The following is a 21,513-nucleotide window of genomic DNA, read 5'->3' as shown; positions in this document are numbered from 1 at the left end:
GTGAAAGGAGGGTGTGTGGTGGCTGGCATCGCCAGTCATCGGGCACAGTGCAGAATTCATTCCATGCACCAAATGACAGGGTTGCCGTGGGGCTCCCCAGCGATCTAACATCCTCTGGATAGGGGATAAGATGTTTCCAGCGGAGTACCCCTTTAACATGTTTTTTTTTTTTTTTTTTTTAATAAAATTTTAAAGTTAAACTGACCTCAATAACGCCGTGAATTTACTCAGTTTTTTACCTTATATTTCCCATTCCTGGGAATCCATTTCTGGCTGCGGCTCAAAATATGATGGAAAAACTGGCACAAAAACACCCTGGCCCATAATTGTGCCTGAAACCAAATCTGTCTGGATTTGACTGTAGACTCCTTTCCTCTACACAGGTTTTGATAAATCTCCCCCATAGTCACCAATTTGTGGCACTCCAGGGGTCGGGAAACTCCCAGAATGCCCTAACACCAGTAGAGTGTCGTAGTTCTCCAACAGCTGAAGAGCCATAGGTTGATAGCTATTTATTTATAGAATTGCTATATGTGCAATTGTCTACTTACAATAAACTGTACATATAATGCTAGATGAATTATGGTATAACCTCTGCTCCCCAGACCCTGTAAGGATGGCCTTGACTCCATCTCACACCAAATCAGACTTCGTTGACATTGATTTGAGCCCTCTTAAATCCAACTCGGAAGTCGCACTGGTTCCTCAAGCCATGGGCACATCCAGTGGTTTATCTCAAAATGCCCCACTTGGAAGTCAGGGCTGCACTGTGCCCATTCTGGTTGTCACACCTGCAAACACTGGTGCTGGCATAGAGCAGCTTCATCCTCCCATCTCAGTGGAAACTAAACCATCTGTGGTCAATGGAAACTCAGGCATGGTACAGACATTCAACAAACCAGTTCAAGCCATCCCAGATACAACCGTGACCTCCCAGCATTGCCCAACGGTGGAAGTGAGAGCAGTGGTCACCAAGAACTGCAACAGAGCTTCTGATCCTGGGAACGGGGCTGTTATTGATGGTAAGTACATGTGTCATGGAGGTCATATAGTGGTAAAGTAATTTTTAAGTAGAAACAGTCCAAGTAAAACAGATACTGTGGGGTAGATTTATCAAAACCTGTGCAGAGGAAAAGTTGACCAGTTGCCCATAGCAACCAATCAGATCGCTTATTTCGTTTTTCACAGGCCTTTTTTTAAAAATGAAAGAGGCTGTCTGGTTGCTTAGGGCAACCGCAACACTGTTCCTCTGGTTTTGATAAAGTGTGGAGTGTGACACACAGATTATATATAATATGGTCTTTCTTTGACTCCCTGTGTCATGCTCCACCCCTCAGGCTCTGCATGAAGACTAATGCAATGGATTAGTTTTTCCTAGCATGTTCTTCTTTTCAGAAAAAATGTGTGGTGTCCCGGTACCATATTGCATACCATACCTAGTGTAGAGGTCCCCAAAGTCAGAGTAACTACGTTCAGGTAGGGTTCCTCAGGTGGGACAGCCCCTGGTCGCCTCTCCTAAAGTCTATCTTTAGTGATAATAAATGTATATATTTAATAATTATATATTCTATATTAATGTATAGTACTTACCTTGTTCAGCGTCGCAGGACCTTCGGTCATGTGACCATGCTAGTAACCTCTATGGTATGTTGTAGGACCTTAGGAGGTCCTTGGGTCACGTGTTACCCACAAATCTCTGTAATGGTGATTGACATCCGTATGGACCAATTAGCACTAGCCCAGCCCTTGCCCATATAAGGGAGCTGCATCCATTTATCGCTCTCTTGGGTTGCTGCTCTCGTGCCGGACTAACACGACGGTGTGCTACGCAACTTTCAAAGAACCAAAATCGTGAGTTCAAATCTAAATCCCTGCTAATGCTAGCATGACTACTGGACCGCAACTAACCCCTAAATCCAGTGGAGAAACGCATAGTACTAAAAGACTCTTAATGCTAAAGTCCAACCTTTGTCAATTTCCAAGGAAAAGCTGTTGTTATACTCAGAGACTGTTGTATTATTGAAGCTTGCAGAAAATCTTCAGTAAACGTTAATGCTGTTTCAGAAACTCTCCTGTTGTGGACAATCTATTCTTCTTATCTACCTCCCTATCGCTCTTGGGAAGGGCGGCGGTAGGAAAAGCGTTATTGAGGAACCCTCACCCTGGTGTCACGAATAGCAAGGGTTAACAAACACCCTTTAATTGCTGCACAGCTACACTCCCCATACCCTACACCCCCCCAGGCTATCACAAATCTCCTCTCTTACATTTCTAGGAGCTGTATCCACATAACTTTCCCACAATCCCATATAGATTAAGCAATATTGCTGGTGTTACAGATCCTATAGATGCAGTCACCCATCTTTTTACCACTGCTGAATGTTATCGGGAACTCTGCATGCATACAGATTTACCTTTTAATAACATAAAGGGCTATGTGCTTACTATTTTTACAGGTGGGAAGTGTCAGCCACCTCCTTCTGGCCAATCCTCAGTGTCTCCTGATCCCTCTTGCCCTACACAAACAGACCTCAGGTAAGAGGAGTCTCTATGTCAAACTAAAGGGATAGTAGAAAGCAAAAATGTCAGGCTAAGACCCTTATACTTGATCATGGGAAATGGATGATCTCCTCTGCAGGGCCCTGCTGATCACTGAAGCTGCAGCCAAACAAGCATTTCAGGAATATGGTGAAAGCAAGTTTTGCTATAGAGGCACTCCGGCCAAAGAGATGATAACTGAAGAACTGCAGCCATTAAACACCTACAGGGTGAGCATCTCTGACTGCTGCTCTATCCCCATGCTTTTTACTGCTGCTATTATCAGAGACCCCAGCTTACTTAGGCTGCGTTCACACGGCCGTCTAGACCCGTCCCGTTCTTCTCCCGTCAAAAATAAAAACGGACTTTAAAAAAAAAAAAAAAAAAGGGATACAAACGGATGTTATCCGTTTGGAACAGTTATTGATTTGTTAATTAACCCAAAAAAATAAAAATTTTATAACAGTAAAAAAAAAAAAAACGGATACAAACTGATTACATTAAAGGCTCATCCGTTTTCCATAGACTTCAATGTTAAATTTACTGTATCCATTTTTTCTTCTGTTTTTTTCCATCTTTTTGACAGAAAAAATTCAGCATGTGCCGTTTTGTCTGCCGTCAAAAAAAAACTGAGCACAGACGGGTACAAACGGAGGTAAACGGATTGTAAAAAAAATCCCATTGACATGAATGGGATTTTTTAAAAACCCTTATTAAACTGTTTACAGCCTGCAAGAACGGAACTGAAATGGGGATATAAAAACGGGGACAGATGGCAGTGTGAACGCACCCTTATACTGTCTACTGGAGTCTAGGGTTGCCACCTGTCCGGTATTTTACCAGCACAGCTGGTATTTTGGCCACTCTGCCTGTATTTTTATATTAAAAATACCAGCAATGCAATGGCCGGTATTTATCCAACCAATTCTCCAACTCACGGAATGTTACACTATATACAGTACTATACCAGTGTTTCCCAACCAGAGTGTCTCCAGCTGTTGCAAAACTACAATTCCCAGCATGCCCGGCAGCCAACGGCTTCACCCACCATCTCTGGGAAAACTGAAAATTAGAGATGAAGCCTGCAGAGGGAAACATTTTACAAATATACAAGTTACAAAACCCTCATGTACATACATGACTGCTTCCTAAAACCCTTTAAACTTAATGGGCACGCTGCAAGTGTACTGCTGTATATGTCTGCATAATGTTTTTCCAGTATGTCTACATATACCTCTGTGTGAACCCAGCCTTGGCTGCATTGTCTATTGGAGTTGGAGATTTTAAAAGCTTTGTGCCAAACTTCAGTTTGCTTCCTTCCCCAAACTACCACTACTTACAAGGGTTTCTTCTGTCAAACTGCAGAAATATGAGATTTAAACCTTTATCACATGCTGTTATGTAGGAATCTAATGCTTCTAGATGACCCATTAATAGTCGTGATCTTATTGTGGTGTCCCAGTACCGTATTGCATACCGTACCTTGTATGGTGGTTCCTAAAGTCAGTTACTAAGTTCAGGTAGGGTCCCCCTAGTCGCCTCTCTTCCACTCTAATTTTATAATGTTTCTATGTGCATATTTAATAATGTATATTTAATATAATGTATAGTATACTTACCTTGTTAGCGTCGCAGGACCATCGGTCATGTGACTATGTTAATTCCTCTATGGTATGTTTAGAGGACCTTTTTGGAGGTCCTTGGGTCACATGCTACCCATAGTTCAATGTGAAGGTGATTGACAGAAGTATTGGACCAATTAGCTCTAGTTCAGCCCCTGCCCATATAAGGGAGCTGTAGCCAATTCTCTCTCTTGGGTTGCTGACTCAAGAAAACCTACCGGCCTCAGCCTAAACTAAACCGTGAGTTCTAAACTAATCCCGCTAAAGCTAGCGTGACTACTGGACTGAAACTAAGTCCCCTAAATCCAGTGGAACAGCGCATATCAGTCTACAAACTCTAAAACGCTTAAGGTCCCAACCACTGTCAATCTCCAAGAGACTTTGTATGTATAGAGACTGTTCCGGTTATGAAGCTTGCATAAAATCTAAAGTAAAGTTCTGACTGTTTTCAGCAAACTCTCCATTCATTTATTCTATACCTCCCTATCGCTCTTGGGAAGGGTGGCGGTAGGACAAGTATTACAGAGGAGCCCTTTACCCTGGCGTCACTAATAGAAAGGGTTAACCAGACACCCTTTAGCCACCGCACAGCTACACCCCATATACCCTACTCCTCCAGGCTATCAAATTATAACTTGTAATTCTTCTATACTGTCTATTGATCTATATTTCCTTGATGAGGCGCACTAGAGCAGGCAAAATAATGGAGTACAAAGGTGGCAGCCACGAGGGTTGTTGACTCTGCAGGTCCATACTCCTCAGTATTCTTCATAGCTTGGTACTGTACCACCAGTTGCTGCCCACGCACATCATAAGGGACTCATCTATGCAGCTATAACCCAGTCAGCGTTACTGTGGTGATGGGAAATGGCTTAAGGGACTTCTCAACTCACAATGGCAACTCTTACGCTACTGTATAAAGTCCTATTGTTACTGTAACAATAACTGTAACTGTTGATCTTTTGTGTGTATTTTTATTTGCAGTATTCCTTGGAAACTTTTACAGAGTCACGGACTTGTGAATGGGTAACAGAAACATATACAGGTCAGTACTCCTGATGAAACTGAGAGAGGAGAAGTATAGCAATAGGAGGTGTGATCAGATATGCTACAGAGAGCATAGGGATCAGTACGTGGACCTTAATGAACCCAGTTCATAAACTGACATGTTGTAAGGTGTCATTCTTCCAATCATTTTTCCAATACTTTTATTTTTGCTTGTTTATTAGCACTGATCGACTATATGGCTTGCTAAAAGTAGCCTTTACACAGACCAGTTTGAGTGTTAATGGCTGCAAAAAATGCTCATTTTTTAATGTAGCTATCCTCTTCCAATATTGTCAGTGGCAGTGTTGAGGTATCAGCAAAAGCTGCAGTGGTTCCTCTTGTGTAATGTATTGTTTGTCCCATAGGTCAGCATGTGGATTCTATGCATGCTAGATCTGCTCTCCAGCCTTCGGACATCCCAGTTGCTGTACCTGAAATGTTCAAAGATGGGACTCAGAAATTGAAAGTTCCTAATACATCCTCTGTGAAGGTACAGAGCCAGGGATAAGGAGGGTATGTGGTAATGGCGGGCTGTGTGGTGCAGGGCAGATGTTGTTTGCCCTAGGGCCAGATGGTATTAACCCGTTGTGTTCATGATGCCAGGGCATGGTTTAGCCTTAACCACCCGAAGGTATACCACTGGATCTGGGCTAGGCACGGGGGCAATGAAGACACAGATGCCAAGTTAAGGACAACAGTAGCTTTACTGAGGGTAGACAGTTGTTACGGTCTATGCACACACTCACGCAGTGTCCAGCTCACCACTCCTCGTCTCAGTGCGCGGAAACGTGTGGACTCCACGTATAAATGCAAACTTGACAAGAAAGGAAAGTCCAGCACTGCAGGTCCAAAGCAAGGAAGCCGTTTTATTGTATAAGAACACACGGACACCAAACGTGGATCACAAGTGACCTTGTGATCCACGTTTGGTGTCCGTGTGTTCTTATACAATAAAACGGCTTCCTTGCTTTGGACCTGCAGTGCTGGACTTTCCTTTCTTGTTACAGTCTATGCAGTACAGCCAGGGCCTAAGGGGGTGACCAGTGATGCAGAGACCTCGCAAGTTTGCTGGGACTTGTAGTAGACAGGAGAATTTAGTGCAGGCCACGCTGCATAGACAGAAGACTTGACTTGACTGACAGGACTGTGCCTTTAGCTTGCTTTGCACTTGATTTGTGGCTGCAGGACGTGACTTGTGGCTGCAGGACGTGACTTGTGGCTGCAGGACTTGACTTGAGGCCTCCAATGTTCTAGACACACACACTAAGACAGCTTGACTGCACTGGACCTCAGGAACAAGAGAGAGAAGCTAGCTCCACCCAGGGTTTATATGGGGGGGGGGGGGACTAGCAGGGAGCCCATAGGTCACCTATGGTACAACAAACAATATAATACACAACATATTTACATGGGGGAAACAACTGCAAGGGGCCCTGGGGACACTGCTTGACAGGACAGGAAAGGTACGGGGAAACACCATCCCGTACTGGGCCACCACATGTACAACATATACTACCTCTGGAATAGTAAAGACTGATCCTGTGGCATCTACTTCTCCCATTTACATAGAACATCTAATAATGTGGAGACTTAAGAGCCAGACTAACATAGTATTGAAGTTTTAGATGTTGGACTGGTATGAGGGTATGTTCACACATGGCGGATATGCCTCAGTGCAAGTTGAAAATCTGCAGTGTGTAAACATATCCTAATGCAGGATCTTCATCCAGGACAACATATCTAGTTTACGGACTGTTGGAATTTATTAAGTCTAGTGACTGCCTAGTCCTGAGATTGCTGGAATCTTGTGTTCATTGTGTTGACTTTTATGGCAAACTCAAGAAATTTTGTGCAATCTTACATCAGCCTGGACCACACTTGGAATCTTGTCTACATCTAAACTACTTTGCTATTTATGAAGAACATGCACCTCTTTTATAAATATGAGGGAAGTACACATGACATATGCCCAGGCAAACGGGGGTAGAAAGATATACAGACAATTATAAATCCCCCCCCCCCCCATTGTATCTACAAACCCCTGCCCAGGGTTTCTCATTACCGTTTTAATAATGTTTTCTCTTCTTGTGTTTACCTTCTTCAGGCTTGCTCACAATGCAAAGGGATGGGAAAGAACATGTGTCTGAAGTGCCATGGGACCACCCGGGTGCGTCTTACCAAACCGTCACAGAGTGTATGAAAACATAGTCAGCGTTGCCCAGAGGATCTACACACTGCTATGTGTTTATCTCATAGTGGGAAAATGGTGACATGTCCCAAATCTGTGACTAGATGCAGCAGTTCTATTGATACACAAGCTTTGATCTTGACTTATTTTCTACTCCAGTCACATCCAGAGCCACATTAACAATTTTTTCTGGCAGGTACAGCACAATTGATCTTCTACAATGTTAAGAACTGTACTGTACATTTGAGAAATTGTAGTTTTACTGTACAGTGCTTGATGTGAGCATATGCCACCATTTATAGTAGAACATGGTCTGTAAAGACATTCAATTAACATTGGCTGCAGCTCAGGAATCCAGTAGTTGTGAATGCAGCTCTGGATGTGATTGGAGTGTAAGAAATCAAGTAACTTTAGGTTAGCACAAGTAATGTTATGTTTCCCTCTGTTCACAAATTTTAGATGGTAGCAATTTACATTGATATAGCAACCAGAAATGCATAGCCGGGCACTGCTTCGATTATAATAGCCTAGGATACTCCTGTCCGGGATAATATCCAAGCAACTGAACTGTCCTGTGTGTGTCTGACTGCGATGCTCACAGCGAAGAAAAAGCATAGAACATGCACACTGTAAGAAGCGGAACCTGTAGCACTCACCTTGGACACCAGTTGATGCGACCAAAGACTTCTTTATTAAAGGAGTATTCCAACGCAAAGTAATTTATATATGTTATAGATCGCGGGGGGTCCGAGCGCTGGGGCCCCCGGGATCTCCTGGACGTGGCCGCGGCAGTCTGCAGGAAGTGAAGTTTCGACCCCAGCAGAAAGCCGCGGCAGACACGCCCCCTCCATGTATCTCTATGGGGTACATGGAGGAGGCGTGTTGGCGACGCGTCATGCAGGGACAGAACGCCCCTTTCCAGCATACTGCCGCGGCCCTGTCCAGGAGATCCCGGGGGGCCCCAGTGCTCGGACCGCCCGCAATCTATAACTTATCCCCTATCCTTCGGATAGTTATATTGCACTACAGATCTCCTTTAATGGTGCAGATAGTACAGTATAGCAGGGAGGTGGATGGATGACACAAGAATGGGTGGGTTCTGCCTGTGGGCGATGGTCCGTATCGCGCGCCTTGCGCTCCGTCAGGCCCCGGAGGGGCCTGACGAGGCGCAAGGCGTGCGATACGGACCGTCGCCCACAGGCAGAACCCACCCATTGTGTCATCCATCCACCTCCCTGCTATACTGTACTATCTGCACCATTAATAAAGAAGTCTTTGGTCGCATCAACTGGTGTCCAAGGTGAGTGCTACAGGTTCCGCTTCTTACAGTGTACAAGCAATATACAATGATTTGTTATGTTGTGACATTAAAAAAAAAATGTCCTTGTGGGGCCCAGCCAGAACCATGACTTGAACCCAATCAAACATCTCTGAAGAGACCTAAAAATAGCTTCCACCCACAGTTCCCATTCTCCCTGACAAAGCTGGAGAGGATCTGCAGAATAAAAACTAGCAAAGAGTTTTAAGATTCTGTTTTTACTATTTATTATGGGGTACTAAGTGCAGAAAGATCATTGTCTTGTTGGAAGAAAACCATTTGTCCCAGTCTGAGGTCCAGAGCACTATATATCATTAAGAATATCTCTGCTATTTGCTTCATTTAGCTTTTCATCAATTCTGTGTTCCTTTCCCAGCCACTAAAAAAAACCACCCCTACAGCTGCCACCGCCATGCCTAACTGTATTGATGCTTTCATGATGCTTAGAACAAAGGCCAAAAAGTTCAGTTTTGGTTTAATCAGACTAGAAAATCTTACTTCTTGGGAGTCTGACAGTCCTCTTAGGTGCTTGCTTTGCAAATTAAAGTAGGCTGTCATGTGTGTTTTTAAATTTTTTTTTTATTTTACTGAGGAGAGGCTTTTTTTTTTTCTGGCCACTCTGCCAGAAAGAATCCTGGTTATTCCAAACTTTTTCATTTAAGAATTATGGAGGCCAGAGGTGTAGCTTTTAGCAAAATCTGTAATAGGGCCCCGTATGCCAAATTATACTACTTGTCTCTTATGGGGCAGATGTGATTTGGGGACCCCTTAGGCACCAGGGCCCCGATGTGACTGCTACCTCTATAGTTACGCCCCTGATGGAGGCCACTGTGCTCCTGGGAACTTTCAGTGCAGCAGAAATTTTCTTGTACCCTTCTTCAGATCTGTGCCTCCACACAATCCTGTCTATGAGCCCTACAGGCAGTTATTTCCCCCCCCTCGTTGTTTGCTTTTTGTTCTAAGAATGCATTGTCAGCTGTGAGACCTTTTACATAGACAGGAATGTTTTATTCTATATCAGGTCCAATTAACTAAATTTCCCACAATCCTCCAATCATGGTGTAGAAACATCAAGATGATCAAGAGAAATGGGAACCCCCAAAGCTAAATTTCAAGTGACATAACAAAGGGTCTGATTTTTCACAATTTTCACTTTGTCATTATGAGGAAATTGAGTGCAGAATGATGGGGGAAGACTCGTTTTTTTTTTTTTTTTTTTTTTAGCAGAAAAATTTCCAAATGCACATATAGTAACATAGTTTGTAAAGACAAGAGTTCATGGAGTTTAACCTAAAACCCTACTGTGTTGATCCAGAGGAAGGCAATGCCAATAGAGGCTGATCCCAATTGTCCCATGACAGAGGAAAATTCCTTCCTGACCCCAATATAGCGATCAGAATATATCCCTGGATCAACGTTCTATCCCCATAAATCTAGTATCACCAATAATGTTATTACTCTATAGAAAAATATCCATGCTCACCTTGAACTTTTTTAGTGAGTCAAACATCACAACATCATGTGGCCGAGAGTTCCATAGTCTCACTGCTCTTACAGTAAAGAATCCCGGTCTGTGATGATGGTAAAACCTTCTTTCATCTAGACGTAGAGGATATAATACTTCATATGAGGCCTTGAGGGAAAAGCATTTTTTCACAGCTTTTCCTATTCATGCTGCAGATTCAGTGTATGTGGTGTAATGGGACTGGGAGACGTATGCAGATGGAGATGTGTCAGCAGTGCTATGGAAGCGGCGCTGAGAGGTAACTAAACATTGTTAATATCTTCTGTAACATGTGACGCTACAACTCCCAACAATAACATGTTCTATCTTATATCCCCTTCTCCCTCCATTGCAGCTGTAGGATGTGTAACAACATGGTCGCTCAGAACTGCATTACCTGTGCTGGGAAGGGACAAATCCTGAAATACATGCAGCTGAACATCACCTGGTAAAGACCTAATAACACAGAAACAATAGGAGTCCTATGGGCAAAAAAAAGCTAAATCACTTCAGCATATGCAATATCTCTGCTTGCAGTGATGGGAACATTCCGTGTACAGATCTGAATGGTCTCATAACTGGGAATATGTTACAGCTGTAGTCAGAGAAGACAATCTTCAGTGGTGTAAAGAAACTGATAGTTTAGCAATAATAACATTGTAAAATGGAAAAATATTGCCACCAGACTATAACCCAATATTACTGTGGTGAGCCACGGGGGTGTGATGTGAGGCGTCTGGGACAGATGTTGTAGCCCAGGGGCAGATGGTGTTAACCCCCTAAATGTTCGTGACGCCAGGGTGTGGTTTTACCGAGAACCACCCGAACGGTAGCCCCCCCCCCATTGGTCCTAGTTAGGCAGGGCAAATAAGAGTCCAAGGCCAGGTCAGGGTTAACGGTAGCTTTACTGAGGTAGACTGATGGTACAGTCTTTACAGCTCAGCCAGGATCCCAGAGAGAGATGACCAGTAACACAGGGGACCTTGCAGCTTGCTGGGACTTGCAGTGACATGTACAGACTTTAGCACAGCCATGCTGACTACAATAGACTTGACTTGACTGAAGATAGTGACAGCAGACAGAGATATAAAACAAACAAGGATCCCTGAGGTTCCAGGGCAATCAATGAAGAACAACCTTTAAGGGGTGACCCCCTTGCAGGGAAAACACTTACAAGAAACCCCCCTTAATAAAATCTAAATCTTTATTATTGCAACTCTTAAAATATACCCTATGGACACACAAGTTAAAATTATCAGCGCTGTCGGTGCTTTTGACTGTAAGGGGTTAGTACCTCCTAATTATTGTAATGCTTGTTTGTGTTTTATATCTTGAGCACTAATAGTCATATATGTATTACTACGTGCTGTGTGGACTCAGATGCAATGCTCGCTGTATTAAAAAATGGCTAGCCTCCCCGACGTTTCGCTGAATGCATCAGCTTTGTCAAGGGTTCAGAGGCTAACCTAGCTAGCCTCTGAACCCTTGACAAAGCTGATTTCTCATTTCTTGGTGAAAAATTCCCAAATTTGATGAAAACATTGAAAATGTTGCATTTTTTTTTTTTAACTTTAAAGCTCTCTGCTTATAAGGAAAATAGACATTCCAAATAAATTATATATTGATTCACATATACAATATGTCTACTTTATGTTTGCATCATAAGGGTGACATGTTTTTACTTTTGGAAGACACCAGAGGGCTTCAAAGTTCAGCAGCAATTTTCCAATTTTTCACAATTTTCAAAATCGGAATTTTTCAGGGACCACTTCAGTTTTGAAGGGGATTTGAAGGGCTTTCTTATTAAAAAATACCCCATAAATAACCCCATTATAAAAACTGCACCCCTCAAAGTATTCAAAATGACATTCAGAAAGTTTGTTAACCCTTTAGGTGTTTCACAGGAATAGCAGCAAAGTGAAGAAGAAAATTCAAAATCTTAATTTTTTACACTCGCATGTTCTTGTAGACCCAGTTTTTTAATTTTTACAAGGGGTAATAGATGAAAAATCCCCCCCAAAATTTGTAACCCAATTTCTCTTAAGTAAGGAAATACCTCATATGTGGATGTCACGTGTTCGGCGGGCGCAGTAGAGGGCTCAGAAGGGAAGGAGCGACAATGGAATTTTGGAGAGTGAATTTTGCTGAAATGGTTTTTGTGGGGCATGTCACATTTAGGAAGCCCCTATGGTGCCAGAACAGCAGAAAACCCTCACATGGCATACCATTTTGGAAACTACACCCCTCAAGGCACGTAACAAGGGGTCCAGTGAGCCTTAACACCCCACAGGTGTTTGACGACTTTTCGTTAAATTCGGATGTGTAAATGAAAAAATAATTTTTTTCACTAAAGTGCAGTTTTTCCCCCAAATGTATCATTTTTACAAAGGGTAATGGGAGGAAATGCCCCCCAAAATTTGTAACCCCATCTATTCTGAGTATATAAATACCCCATGTTAGGACGTAAAATGCTCTGCGAGCGAACTACAATGCTCAGAAGAGAAGGAGTCACATTTAGCTTTCGGAAAGCAAATTTTGCTGAAATGGTGTTTGGGGGGGCATGTCGCATTTAGGAAGCCCCTAGGGTGCCAGAACAGCAAAAAAGAAAAAGAAAAAAAAAACACATGGCATACTATTTTGCAAACTACACCCCTCAAGGAACGTAACAGGGGGTACAGTGAGCCATAACACCTCACAGGTATTTCACGACTTTTTGTGAAAGTTGGATGTGTAAATGAAGAAGAAATTTTTTTTCACTAAAATGCTGTGTTTTCCCCAAATTTTAGATTTTTACAAGAGGTAATAGGAGAAAATGACCACCAAAATTTGTAACCCCATTTCTTCTGAGTATGGAAATACCCCATGTGTGGACGTCAAGGGCTCTGCTGGCGCACTACAATGCTCAGAAGAGGAGGAGCGCTATTGAGCTTTTTGAAAGAGAATTTGTTTGGAATGGAAGTCGGGGGGCCATGTGCGTTTACAAAGCCCCCCGTGGTGCCAGAACAGTCGCCCCCCCACATGTGACCCAATTTTGGAAACTACACCCCTCACAGAATTTAATAAGTGGTGCATTGAGTATTTACACTGCATTGGCGTTTGACAGATCTTTGGAACAGTGGGCTGTGCAAATGAAAAATTTTATTTTTCATTTTCACGGACCTCTGTTCCAAAAATCTGTCAGACACCTGTTGGGCATAAATGCTCACTGCACCCCTTATTATATTACGTGAGGGGTGTAGTTTACAAAATGGGGTCACATGTGGGGGGGTCCATTGTTCTGGCCCTATGGGGGCTTTGTAAACACACTTGGCCTTCAATTCCGGACAAATTTTCTCTTCAAAATCCCTTTGGCGCTCCTTCTCTTCTGAGCACTTTACATCCACATATGGGGTATGTTCCTACTCAGAAGAAATGGGGTTACAAATTTTGGGGGGCCTTTTTTCCTATTTTCCCTTGTAAAAATGAAAAATGTAGGGTAGCACCAGCATTTTTGCGAAACATTTTTTTCCCCTCATTTTCCCATCCAACTATTTTGTCAAACACCTGTGGGGTGTTAAGGCTCACTATACCCCTTGTTACATTCCGAGAGGGGTGTAGTTTCCAAAATGGGGTCACGTGGGTATTTATTTTTTTGTATTTATGGCAGAACCACTGTAAAATCAGCCACCCCTGTGCAAATCACCAATTTAGGCCTCAAATGTGCATAGTGCGCCCTCACTCCAGAGCCTTGTTGTGCACCCACAGAGCATTTTACGCACACATATGGGGTATTTCCGTACTCAGGAGAAATTGCGTTACAAATTTTGGGGGTCTTTTTTTTGCTTTTACCGCTTGTGAAAATAAAAAGTGTGGGGTAACACCAGCATGTTGGCTTAAAAATAATAAATAATTTTTTACACTAACAGGCTGGTGTAGACCCCAACTTTTCCTTTTCGTAAGGGGTAAAAGGGAAAAAAAAGCCCCCCATATTTGTAGTGCAATTTCTCCCGAGTACGGAAATACCCCATATGTGACCCTAAACTGTTTCCTTGAAATACGACGGGGCTCCGAAGTGAGAGAGCGCCATGCGCGTTTGAGGACTTCATAGGGATTGCATAGGGGTGGAAATAGGGGTATTCTACGCCAGTGATTTCCAAACAGGGTGTCTCCAGCTGTTGCTAAACTCCCAGCATGCCTGGACAGTCAGTGGCTGTCCGGAAATGCTGGGAGTTGGTGATTTGCAACAGCTGGAGGCTCCGTTTTGGAAACTCTGCCGTACGATACTTTTTCATTTTTATTGGGGGGGGGGGCGCAGTGTAAGGGGGTGTATATGTAGTGTTCTACTCTTTATTATGTGGTAGTGTAGTGTTTTTAGGGTACATTCGCACTGGCAGAGGTTTACAGTGAGTTTACTGCTAGGAGTTTGTGTTGCGGTGAAAAATTTGCCGCAGCCCAAACTTGAAGCAGAAAACTAACTGTAAACCTGCCCGTGTGAATGTACCCCGTACGTTCACATGGGGGGCAAACCTGCAGCTGTTTCAAACCTACAACTCCCAGCATGTACTGACAGACCGTGCATGCTGGGAGTTGTACTTTTGCAACAGCTGGAGGCACACTGGTTGGAAAACCTTCAGTTACCGAACTCAGTATTTTCCAACCAGTGTGCCTCCAGGTGTTGCATAACTACAACTCCCAGCATGTACTGATTGCCGAAGGGCATGCTGGGAGATGTAGTTATGCAACAGCTGGAGGTACACAACTACAACTCCTAGCATGCCGAGACAGCTGTTTGGGCATGCTGGGATTTGCAGTTTTGCAACATCTGGAGAGCTATAGTTTAGAGACCACTGCACAGTGATCTCCAAACGGTGGACCTCCAGATGTTGCAAAACTGCAAATCCCAGCATGCCCAGACAGCAAACTGCTATGTGGGCATGCTAGGAGTTGTAGTTTTGCAAGATCTGTAGAGCGACAGTATGGAAATCACTGTGCAGTGGTCTCAAACATTATCTCTCCAGCTGTTGCAAAACTACAAATCCCAGCATGCCTAAACAGCTCTCTGGGTATGCTGGGAGTTGTAGTTTTGCAACATCTGGAGGGCTACAGTTTAGAGACCACTCTATAGTGGTCTCAGACTGTAGCCCTCCAGATGTTGCTAAGCAACTCACCGGCTTCCGTAGGATCCACGGAGCTGCGTCGCCGTCCTCTTCTTACGTCGATCGTCGCCCGCTGCCGCCGCTGATGGGTGAGTGGACTTTGGCGCCGGTTCTCTGTTGTTTCCCCATTCTGCCCCGCCTATTGTGAGTGGGCAGGACGGGGAAACTGAAAGTAAAGCCCCCCCGCCCCGGATCTGCTATTGGTCATCGCGTCTTGATGACCAATAACAGGGATAGGAGGGGTCACCTCCTCCTCCTATCGCTTCAGTGGGATCGTGGGTGTCATGGACACCCGCGATCCCTTCTATTCCGGGTCATCGGGTCACCATAGACCCGAATTTTTCTTAAAAAAAAAACAGATGCAACCGGACATAATCTTTTAACCGTATACAGGTTAAAATTTGTACACACGTTTTGATACAGTTTAGTCCGGTTTTGAGGAATCAGTTTTTCATCAAAAACCTGATACGGGAACTGTATTGCAAAAACGTGGTGTGAATGCAGCTTAAGACTGTTCTTAAAAGGTTAATAATATTACCAATATTTTTGTGTCTACAATTACAAGCTAAAAGAGATCATTTTGGGAGGAGAAAGGATTAGTATTAACCAACTGCTTACATGCAGATAAAGTTACGTCGTTTACACCCTGTATTGCCAATGAGTTTTTTTCTACATAGGAAAAATGATTTGCCCATTATTTCATTGTATAAGAGAGCATATCAGATCTATTACCACATGGTGTGGGAGCGACGAGGTTGATCATGCATGTCAATGATGTACATAATGGTGATCCAAAAGCATTAAAATTTGCAGCCTTAGAGCGAGTTGATCCTCCGATGAGAGCATCAGCAGTTATTATTTAAAAGAAGCCAGATGGATCACTAAACTTAGCGCAACTGGCCGGCTAGGCTTAAATGATAGAAATGAAATAGTAGTATTACTATTAACCTGCTGTACCTTTTTATAATTCACATGTAAGTTTGTGTTGTTTTTTTTAATTTTCCTTACCTATTGCGATGTTTGTTTAGTATCACCATGGGGATGGGTTTTGGGTGTTTATAAACACACTACTGACATGAGCACGCTAGGGGCCTGACAAAGTGGGATGCCACACGCTACAGTACGTTGAACCCAAGAGAGATATGTTGCTTGCTTTGCAGTGCAGGAACAAGAGAGCGAGGATTGGCTGGCAGCTCCCTTATATGGGCAGGGACTGACCTTGAGCTCATTGGTCCATACCATCTGTCATTCACTTTACAAGGAATTATGGTCTAGACATGTGACCACACATGTGACCTAGGAAGGTCCTTCAACATACCTTAATAGAATTAACATTAGTAATGTGACCTAAGGTCCTGCGACACTATATAGACAATTAAATATATAATTACATATACATGTAAACATCATAAAATTAACCCCTTAAGGACTCAGCCCATTTTGGCCTTAAGGACAATTAAATTTTTACGTTTTCATTTTTTCCTCCTCGCCTTCTAAAAATCATAACTCTTTTATATTTTCATCCACAGACTAGTATGAGGGCTTGTTTTTTGCGCGACCAGTTGTTCTTTGTAATGACATCACTCATTATATCATAAAATGTATGGCGCAACCAAAAAACACTATTTTTGTGGGGAAATTAAAACGAAAAACGCAATTTTGCTAATTTTGGAAGGTTTCGTTTTCACGCCGTACAATTTATGGTAAAAATGACGTGTGTTCTTTATTCTGAGGGTCAATATGATTAAAATGATACCCATTATTACATACTTTTATATTATTGTTGCGCTTAAAAAAAATCACAAACTTTTTAACCAAATTAGTACGTTTATAATCCCTTTATTTTGATGACCTCTAACTTTTTTATTTTTCCGTATAAGCGGTGGTATGGGGGCTCATTTTTTGCGCCATGATCTGTACTTTTTTTGATACCACATTTGCATATAAAAAACTTTTAATACATTTTTTATAATTTTTTTTTTTATAAAATGTATTAAAGTAGGAATTTTGGACTTTTTTTTTTTTCGTTCACGCCGTTCACCGTACGGGATCATTAACATTTTATTTTAATAGCTCGGACATTTACGCACGCGGCGATATCAAATATGTCTATAAAATTTTTTTTTACGCTTTTTGGGGGTAAAATAGGAAAAAACGGACGTTTTACTTTTTTATTGGGGGAGGGGATTTTTCACATTTTTTTCACATTTTTTTTTACACTTGAATAGTCCCCATAGGAGACGCCGGGAGCCGGACGGAGGGAGGAGAGGGGACCTCCGTGCGGCGTTATGAATGATCGGATCCCCGCAGCAGCGCTGCGGGCGATCCGATCATTCATTCAAATCGCGCACTGCCGCAGATGCCGGGATCTGTATTGATCCCGGCACCTGAGGGGTTAATGGCGGGCGTTGGCCATTGCTGGCGGGTCCCTGGCTGCGATCAGCAGCCGGGATCAGCCGCGCATGACACGGGCATCGCTCCGATGCCCGCGGTTATGCACAGGACGTAAATGTACATCCTTGTGCGTTAAGTACCACCTCACCAGGACGTACATTTACGTCCTGCGTCCTTAAGGGGTTAAAGAAGGAAGAGGTGACTAGGGGCTATCCCATCAGGAGGATGCTACTGGAACGAAGTAACTCTGACTTTGGGGACCACCATACAAGGTACGGTACAGTGGTCCCTCAACATACGATGGTAATTCGTTCCAAATGACCCATCGTTTGTCGAATCCATCGTATGTTGAGGGATTCATGCAATGTAAAGTATAGGAAGTTATACTCACCTGTCCCCGCCACTCCGGATCGCGTCCTCACCGCTCCCGATGCTGTCCCAGGGGCTCCCGATGCTGTCCCGCTGCTCCGGCGTCTTCTTCTGGATCCTCCGGCTTCTTCCGCATCTTCCCCAGGGTCCGGGCCGCGCTTTCTGGTGACGTTATTACGTTGCAGTGCTGGCACGGCGTGCGTAGCGACGTAATAACAATGCCGGAAAGCGAGGCCCGGACCCTGGAGGAGATGCAAAAGATGCCGGAGGATCCCGAAGTGGACCTGGAGCAGCGGGGATAGGTAAGTGAACCTGTCCGGGATGCTTAAACTGCTATCCGACAGCAGCTTAAGCATTTTGCGCTGTCGGATAGCAGTTAATGCGATGGCCCCGACATATAAAAGCATCGTATGTCGATGCTGACATCGACATGCGATGGCCTCTGAGAGGCCATCGTATGTCGATTTTATCATATGTCGGGGCCATCGCATGTCGGGGGGGTTACTGTATACCATACGGTACCGGGATACCACACACTACAAATACAGCAGGGTTTCCCAACCAAGGTACCTCCAGCTGTTGCAAAACTACAACTCCCAGCATACCCGGACAGCCTTCGGCTGTCCGGGCTTGCTGGGAGTTTTAGTTTTGCATCAGCTGGAGGCACCCTGGCTGGGAAACACTGAGATACAGTTATATATGGCCCTTTTGTGGCATCACACATGGATGATGTCGTTTTGATAGAGTAATAGGGTTTGTTTTGCACCCACATCCAGGAATGGGGCCCATTTTATGTCCCTTATGCAGCTGAACGGGTTTACGGGCTAAACATCTGTACCAGCAGTAATAATGATCTCCGTGTCCACAAACACAGTAATAGTGCCCCTTTTAGACCCCACACAGTAAAAGCCCTATTCTACATGCCCCATGTGGTAAAACTCCCTACCATGTGTTCACAATGCACAGACAAATTTGTCACCAAAACAATAGGGGAGATTTATCAAAACCTGTCCAGAGGAAAAGTTGCTGAGTTGCCCATAGCAACCAATCAGATTGCTTCTTTCATTTTTGAAAAGGCCTCTGAAAAATGAAAGAAGCGATCTGATTGGTTGCTATGGGCAACTCAGCAACTTTTCCTCTCCACAGGTTTTGTTAAATCTCCCCCAATAACCCTTTTTCCCCACCTAAATAAAAAAGGACCCCTCTAATAAAACTTGTACTCACTCACTTCCAGGTTTTGGCTGCACAGGGGGCTTTTTATCCCATTGTTTTCAGACATATTAGGTCTTTACAAAATTGTCTGAATGTAAACAGGAATTTTACCATTTACTGACAGCAAGCAGAGATCTTGATCATGAAGAGCAGCTGAAACACAGTCTGTTAAGAGAGAACTTTTCACCGTACAATAATTATTCACTATTAAATGAAACCAAATTTTCAAGTATTTTCTTTGTCTTTAACTCAGTTTTATATAATTTAGAATTAGGATATAACATTTAGAATTACCTATGAGATCTGTGTATTTAATTTTTTTTTTTTTTGCAGGAAGAATAATAAATACCAATATATAGTGGATCATAACTCTGATTTCTCTTCGGAGCTCTTCAAAAATGTCCATGGAGAGCGGATCTTTACAGATGAACAGTTGACGGTCAGCTACCCAGATACATTCTATGGGGGCAATCAACGGGCTCCAGAAAGTTAAACAGATTTGTCAATTACTTCTATTTAAAAATCTTAATCCTTCCTTCCAGTACTGATTAGCTGCTGTATGCTCCAGAGGAAGTGGTATAGTTCTTTCCAGTCTGACCACAGTGCTCTCTGCTGACACCTCTGTCCATGTCAGGAACTGTCCAGAGTAGGAGTAGTTTACTTTGGGGATATGTTTCTGCTCTGGACAGTTCCTGACATGGACAGAGGTGTCAGTAGAGAGCACTGTGGTTAGACAGAAAAGAGCAACTCAAAGTCCTCTGTAGTATATAGCAGCTGATAAGGAAGGATCTTTTTTTTTTTTTAAATAGAAGTAATTAACAAATCTGTTCTAACTTTCTGGCAGCAGTTGATTTAAAAAAATAAATAAAATATAAATAGTTTTCCACCTGAGTACCCCTTTAACTGGAGACTGCTGATTATGTATTTGGCCAAAGAATGTTACATTGATGGGAGCAGTGATAGGAGCAGGGTTCTTCAGCAGCACAGAGTATTTCAGGAGAGCAGTGCAGAATGAATGGAAGGAGGGTCCTCCAACAGTACTGAGTGAGATAAAGATTTCAATTGTGATTTAACTTATTATTGATTTCACGTATTTAGGTTTCTCCACTGGCAGATTTCCCAGACTCCTCTATAAATTGGGCTTCTCAGAATGCTTTGGAGCAACACCGCACCCAGTTCTCCTCCTCATGTCGTGTTCTAAGACAGGTATATGTCATGGTGTTGTATGTGGTTGCAGGCTGGTAGTATTTGTGGAGTGTGGGGGGGGGGGGGGGGGGCTTTGTAAATAACCGATTCATAAATTGTTAAAATCTCATCATATGATGCAGTGAAGAACTAAAAGTCCCAGCTACGGGCAGCTCTGATTTTAGTAGTAAGTCTGCTGACCTTTCTATAAAGTGTTCCTACCATTAAAATGTTTGCAGCACTCCTCTTTTGCCCTCTAGACTTAGATAAAAATCATAGCTGCCTGTTTGCACCACTAGAGGGCGATCTCTATAACAATGTAAATAAACACTATTCATCTGGTTAGGTGTTAGATCGCCTCTAGTGGTGGTAACTGGCAGCAAAGAATTTTGGTTTGTGATAGTAGGTTCACTTTTTAAGATTTTATAATCCATACAGTCAGTATAACAGGCTTTTTCCATCCCTCCAGAGGCAGATCATTGAACTTATTCCTCTCACCAAGGTGTACTACATCTGGAAAGGAAATCAATTAAACTATTTTGTCTATGGAAAGGAAAAGAAGGTGTATGTAAAGAATTACCCTGAGAAGTGCTGCTGCGCGGTCATGTGACCTCCCTTGGCAGTTACCTATTGCTACGTGTGTTCTCTCATATTTTAATGTTTTTTTTTTTTGTTTTGTCTTCCACATAAAAACACAGGAGGTATATTCCACAAGTAAAATGTGCACAAAATTCTGTTCTAATATATGTAGAATATTATTGTAGAAACCTTCCTTTATTTTGTTTACATTAGGTTTTCTGTGGTGGAAAAATAAATATTTATTATATTTTGTATTACGCCTATAATTATCCTTAATATCATATGTTGCATTTTATGGTGGTCTATGTTCTCTAGTGGATATTTTTTTTATTGCACCTTGGGATATTCTGGTATGTACTGCAGCAAGGTAATTCGAGCATGGTGCTGTACGTTTACAACAGGGCTATAAAGTGAGTCACTGT

At 42.9% G+C, this 21,513-nt stretch overlaps 1 protein-coding gene across 1 annotated transcript; it reads left to right on the top strand.

Annotated features, from left to right (window-relative positions):
• Positions 1 to 568: 568 nt before the first annotated feature.
• On the top strand, positions 569 to 21,314 carry LOC130277457 (protein SSUH2 homolog). The gene is made up of 11 exons (XM_056528129.1): positions 569 to 1,022; positions 2,457 to 2,535; positions 2,639 to 2,768; positions 5,145 to 5,205; positions 5,573 to 5,697; positions 7,312 to 7,374; positions 10,394 to 10,476; positions 10,573 to 10,665; positions 19,661 to 19,766; positions 20,426 to 20,533; positions 20,982 to 21,314. The coding sequence occupies exons 1-11, from the start codon at positions 569 to 571 to the stop codon at positions 21,120 to 21,122; spliced, it is 1,443 nt and encodes a 480-aa protein (XP_056384104.1). The 3' UTR covers positions 21,123 to 21,314.
• Positions 21,315 to 21,513: the final 199 nt, after the last annotated feature.

The sequence above is a fragment of the Hyla sarda genome, chromosome 6, assembly GCF_029499605.1.
Source record: "Hyla sarda isolate aHylSar1 chromosome 6, aHylSar1.hap1, whole genome shotgun sequence".
NCBI lineage: Eukaryota > Metazoa > Chordata > Amphibia > Anura > Hylidae > Hyla > Hyla sarda.
Note: the sequence above shows the minus strand (reverse complement) of the source record. Positions and strands in the feature narration are given on the sequence as shown.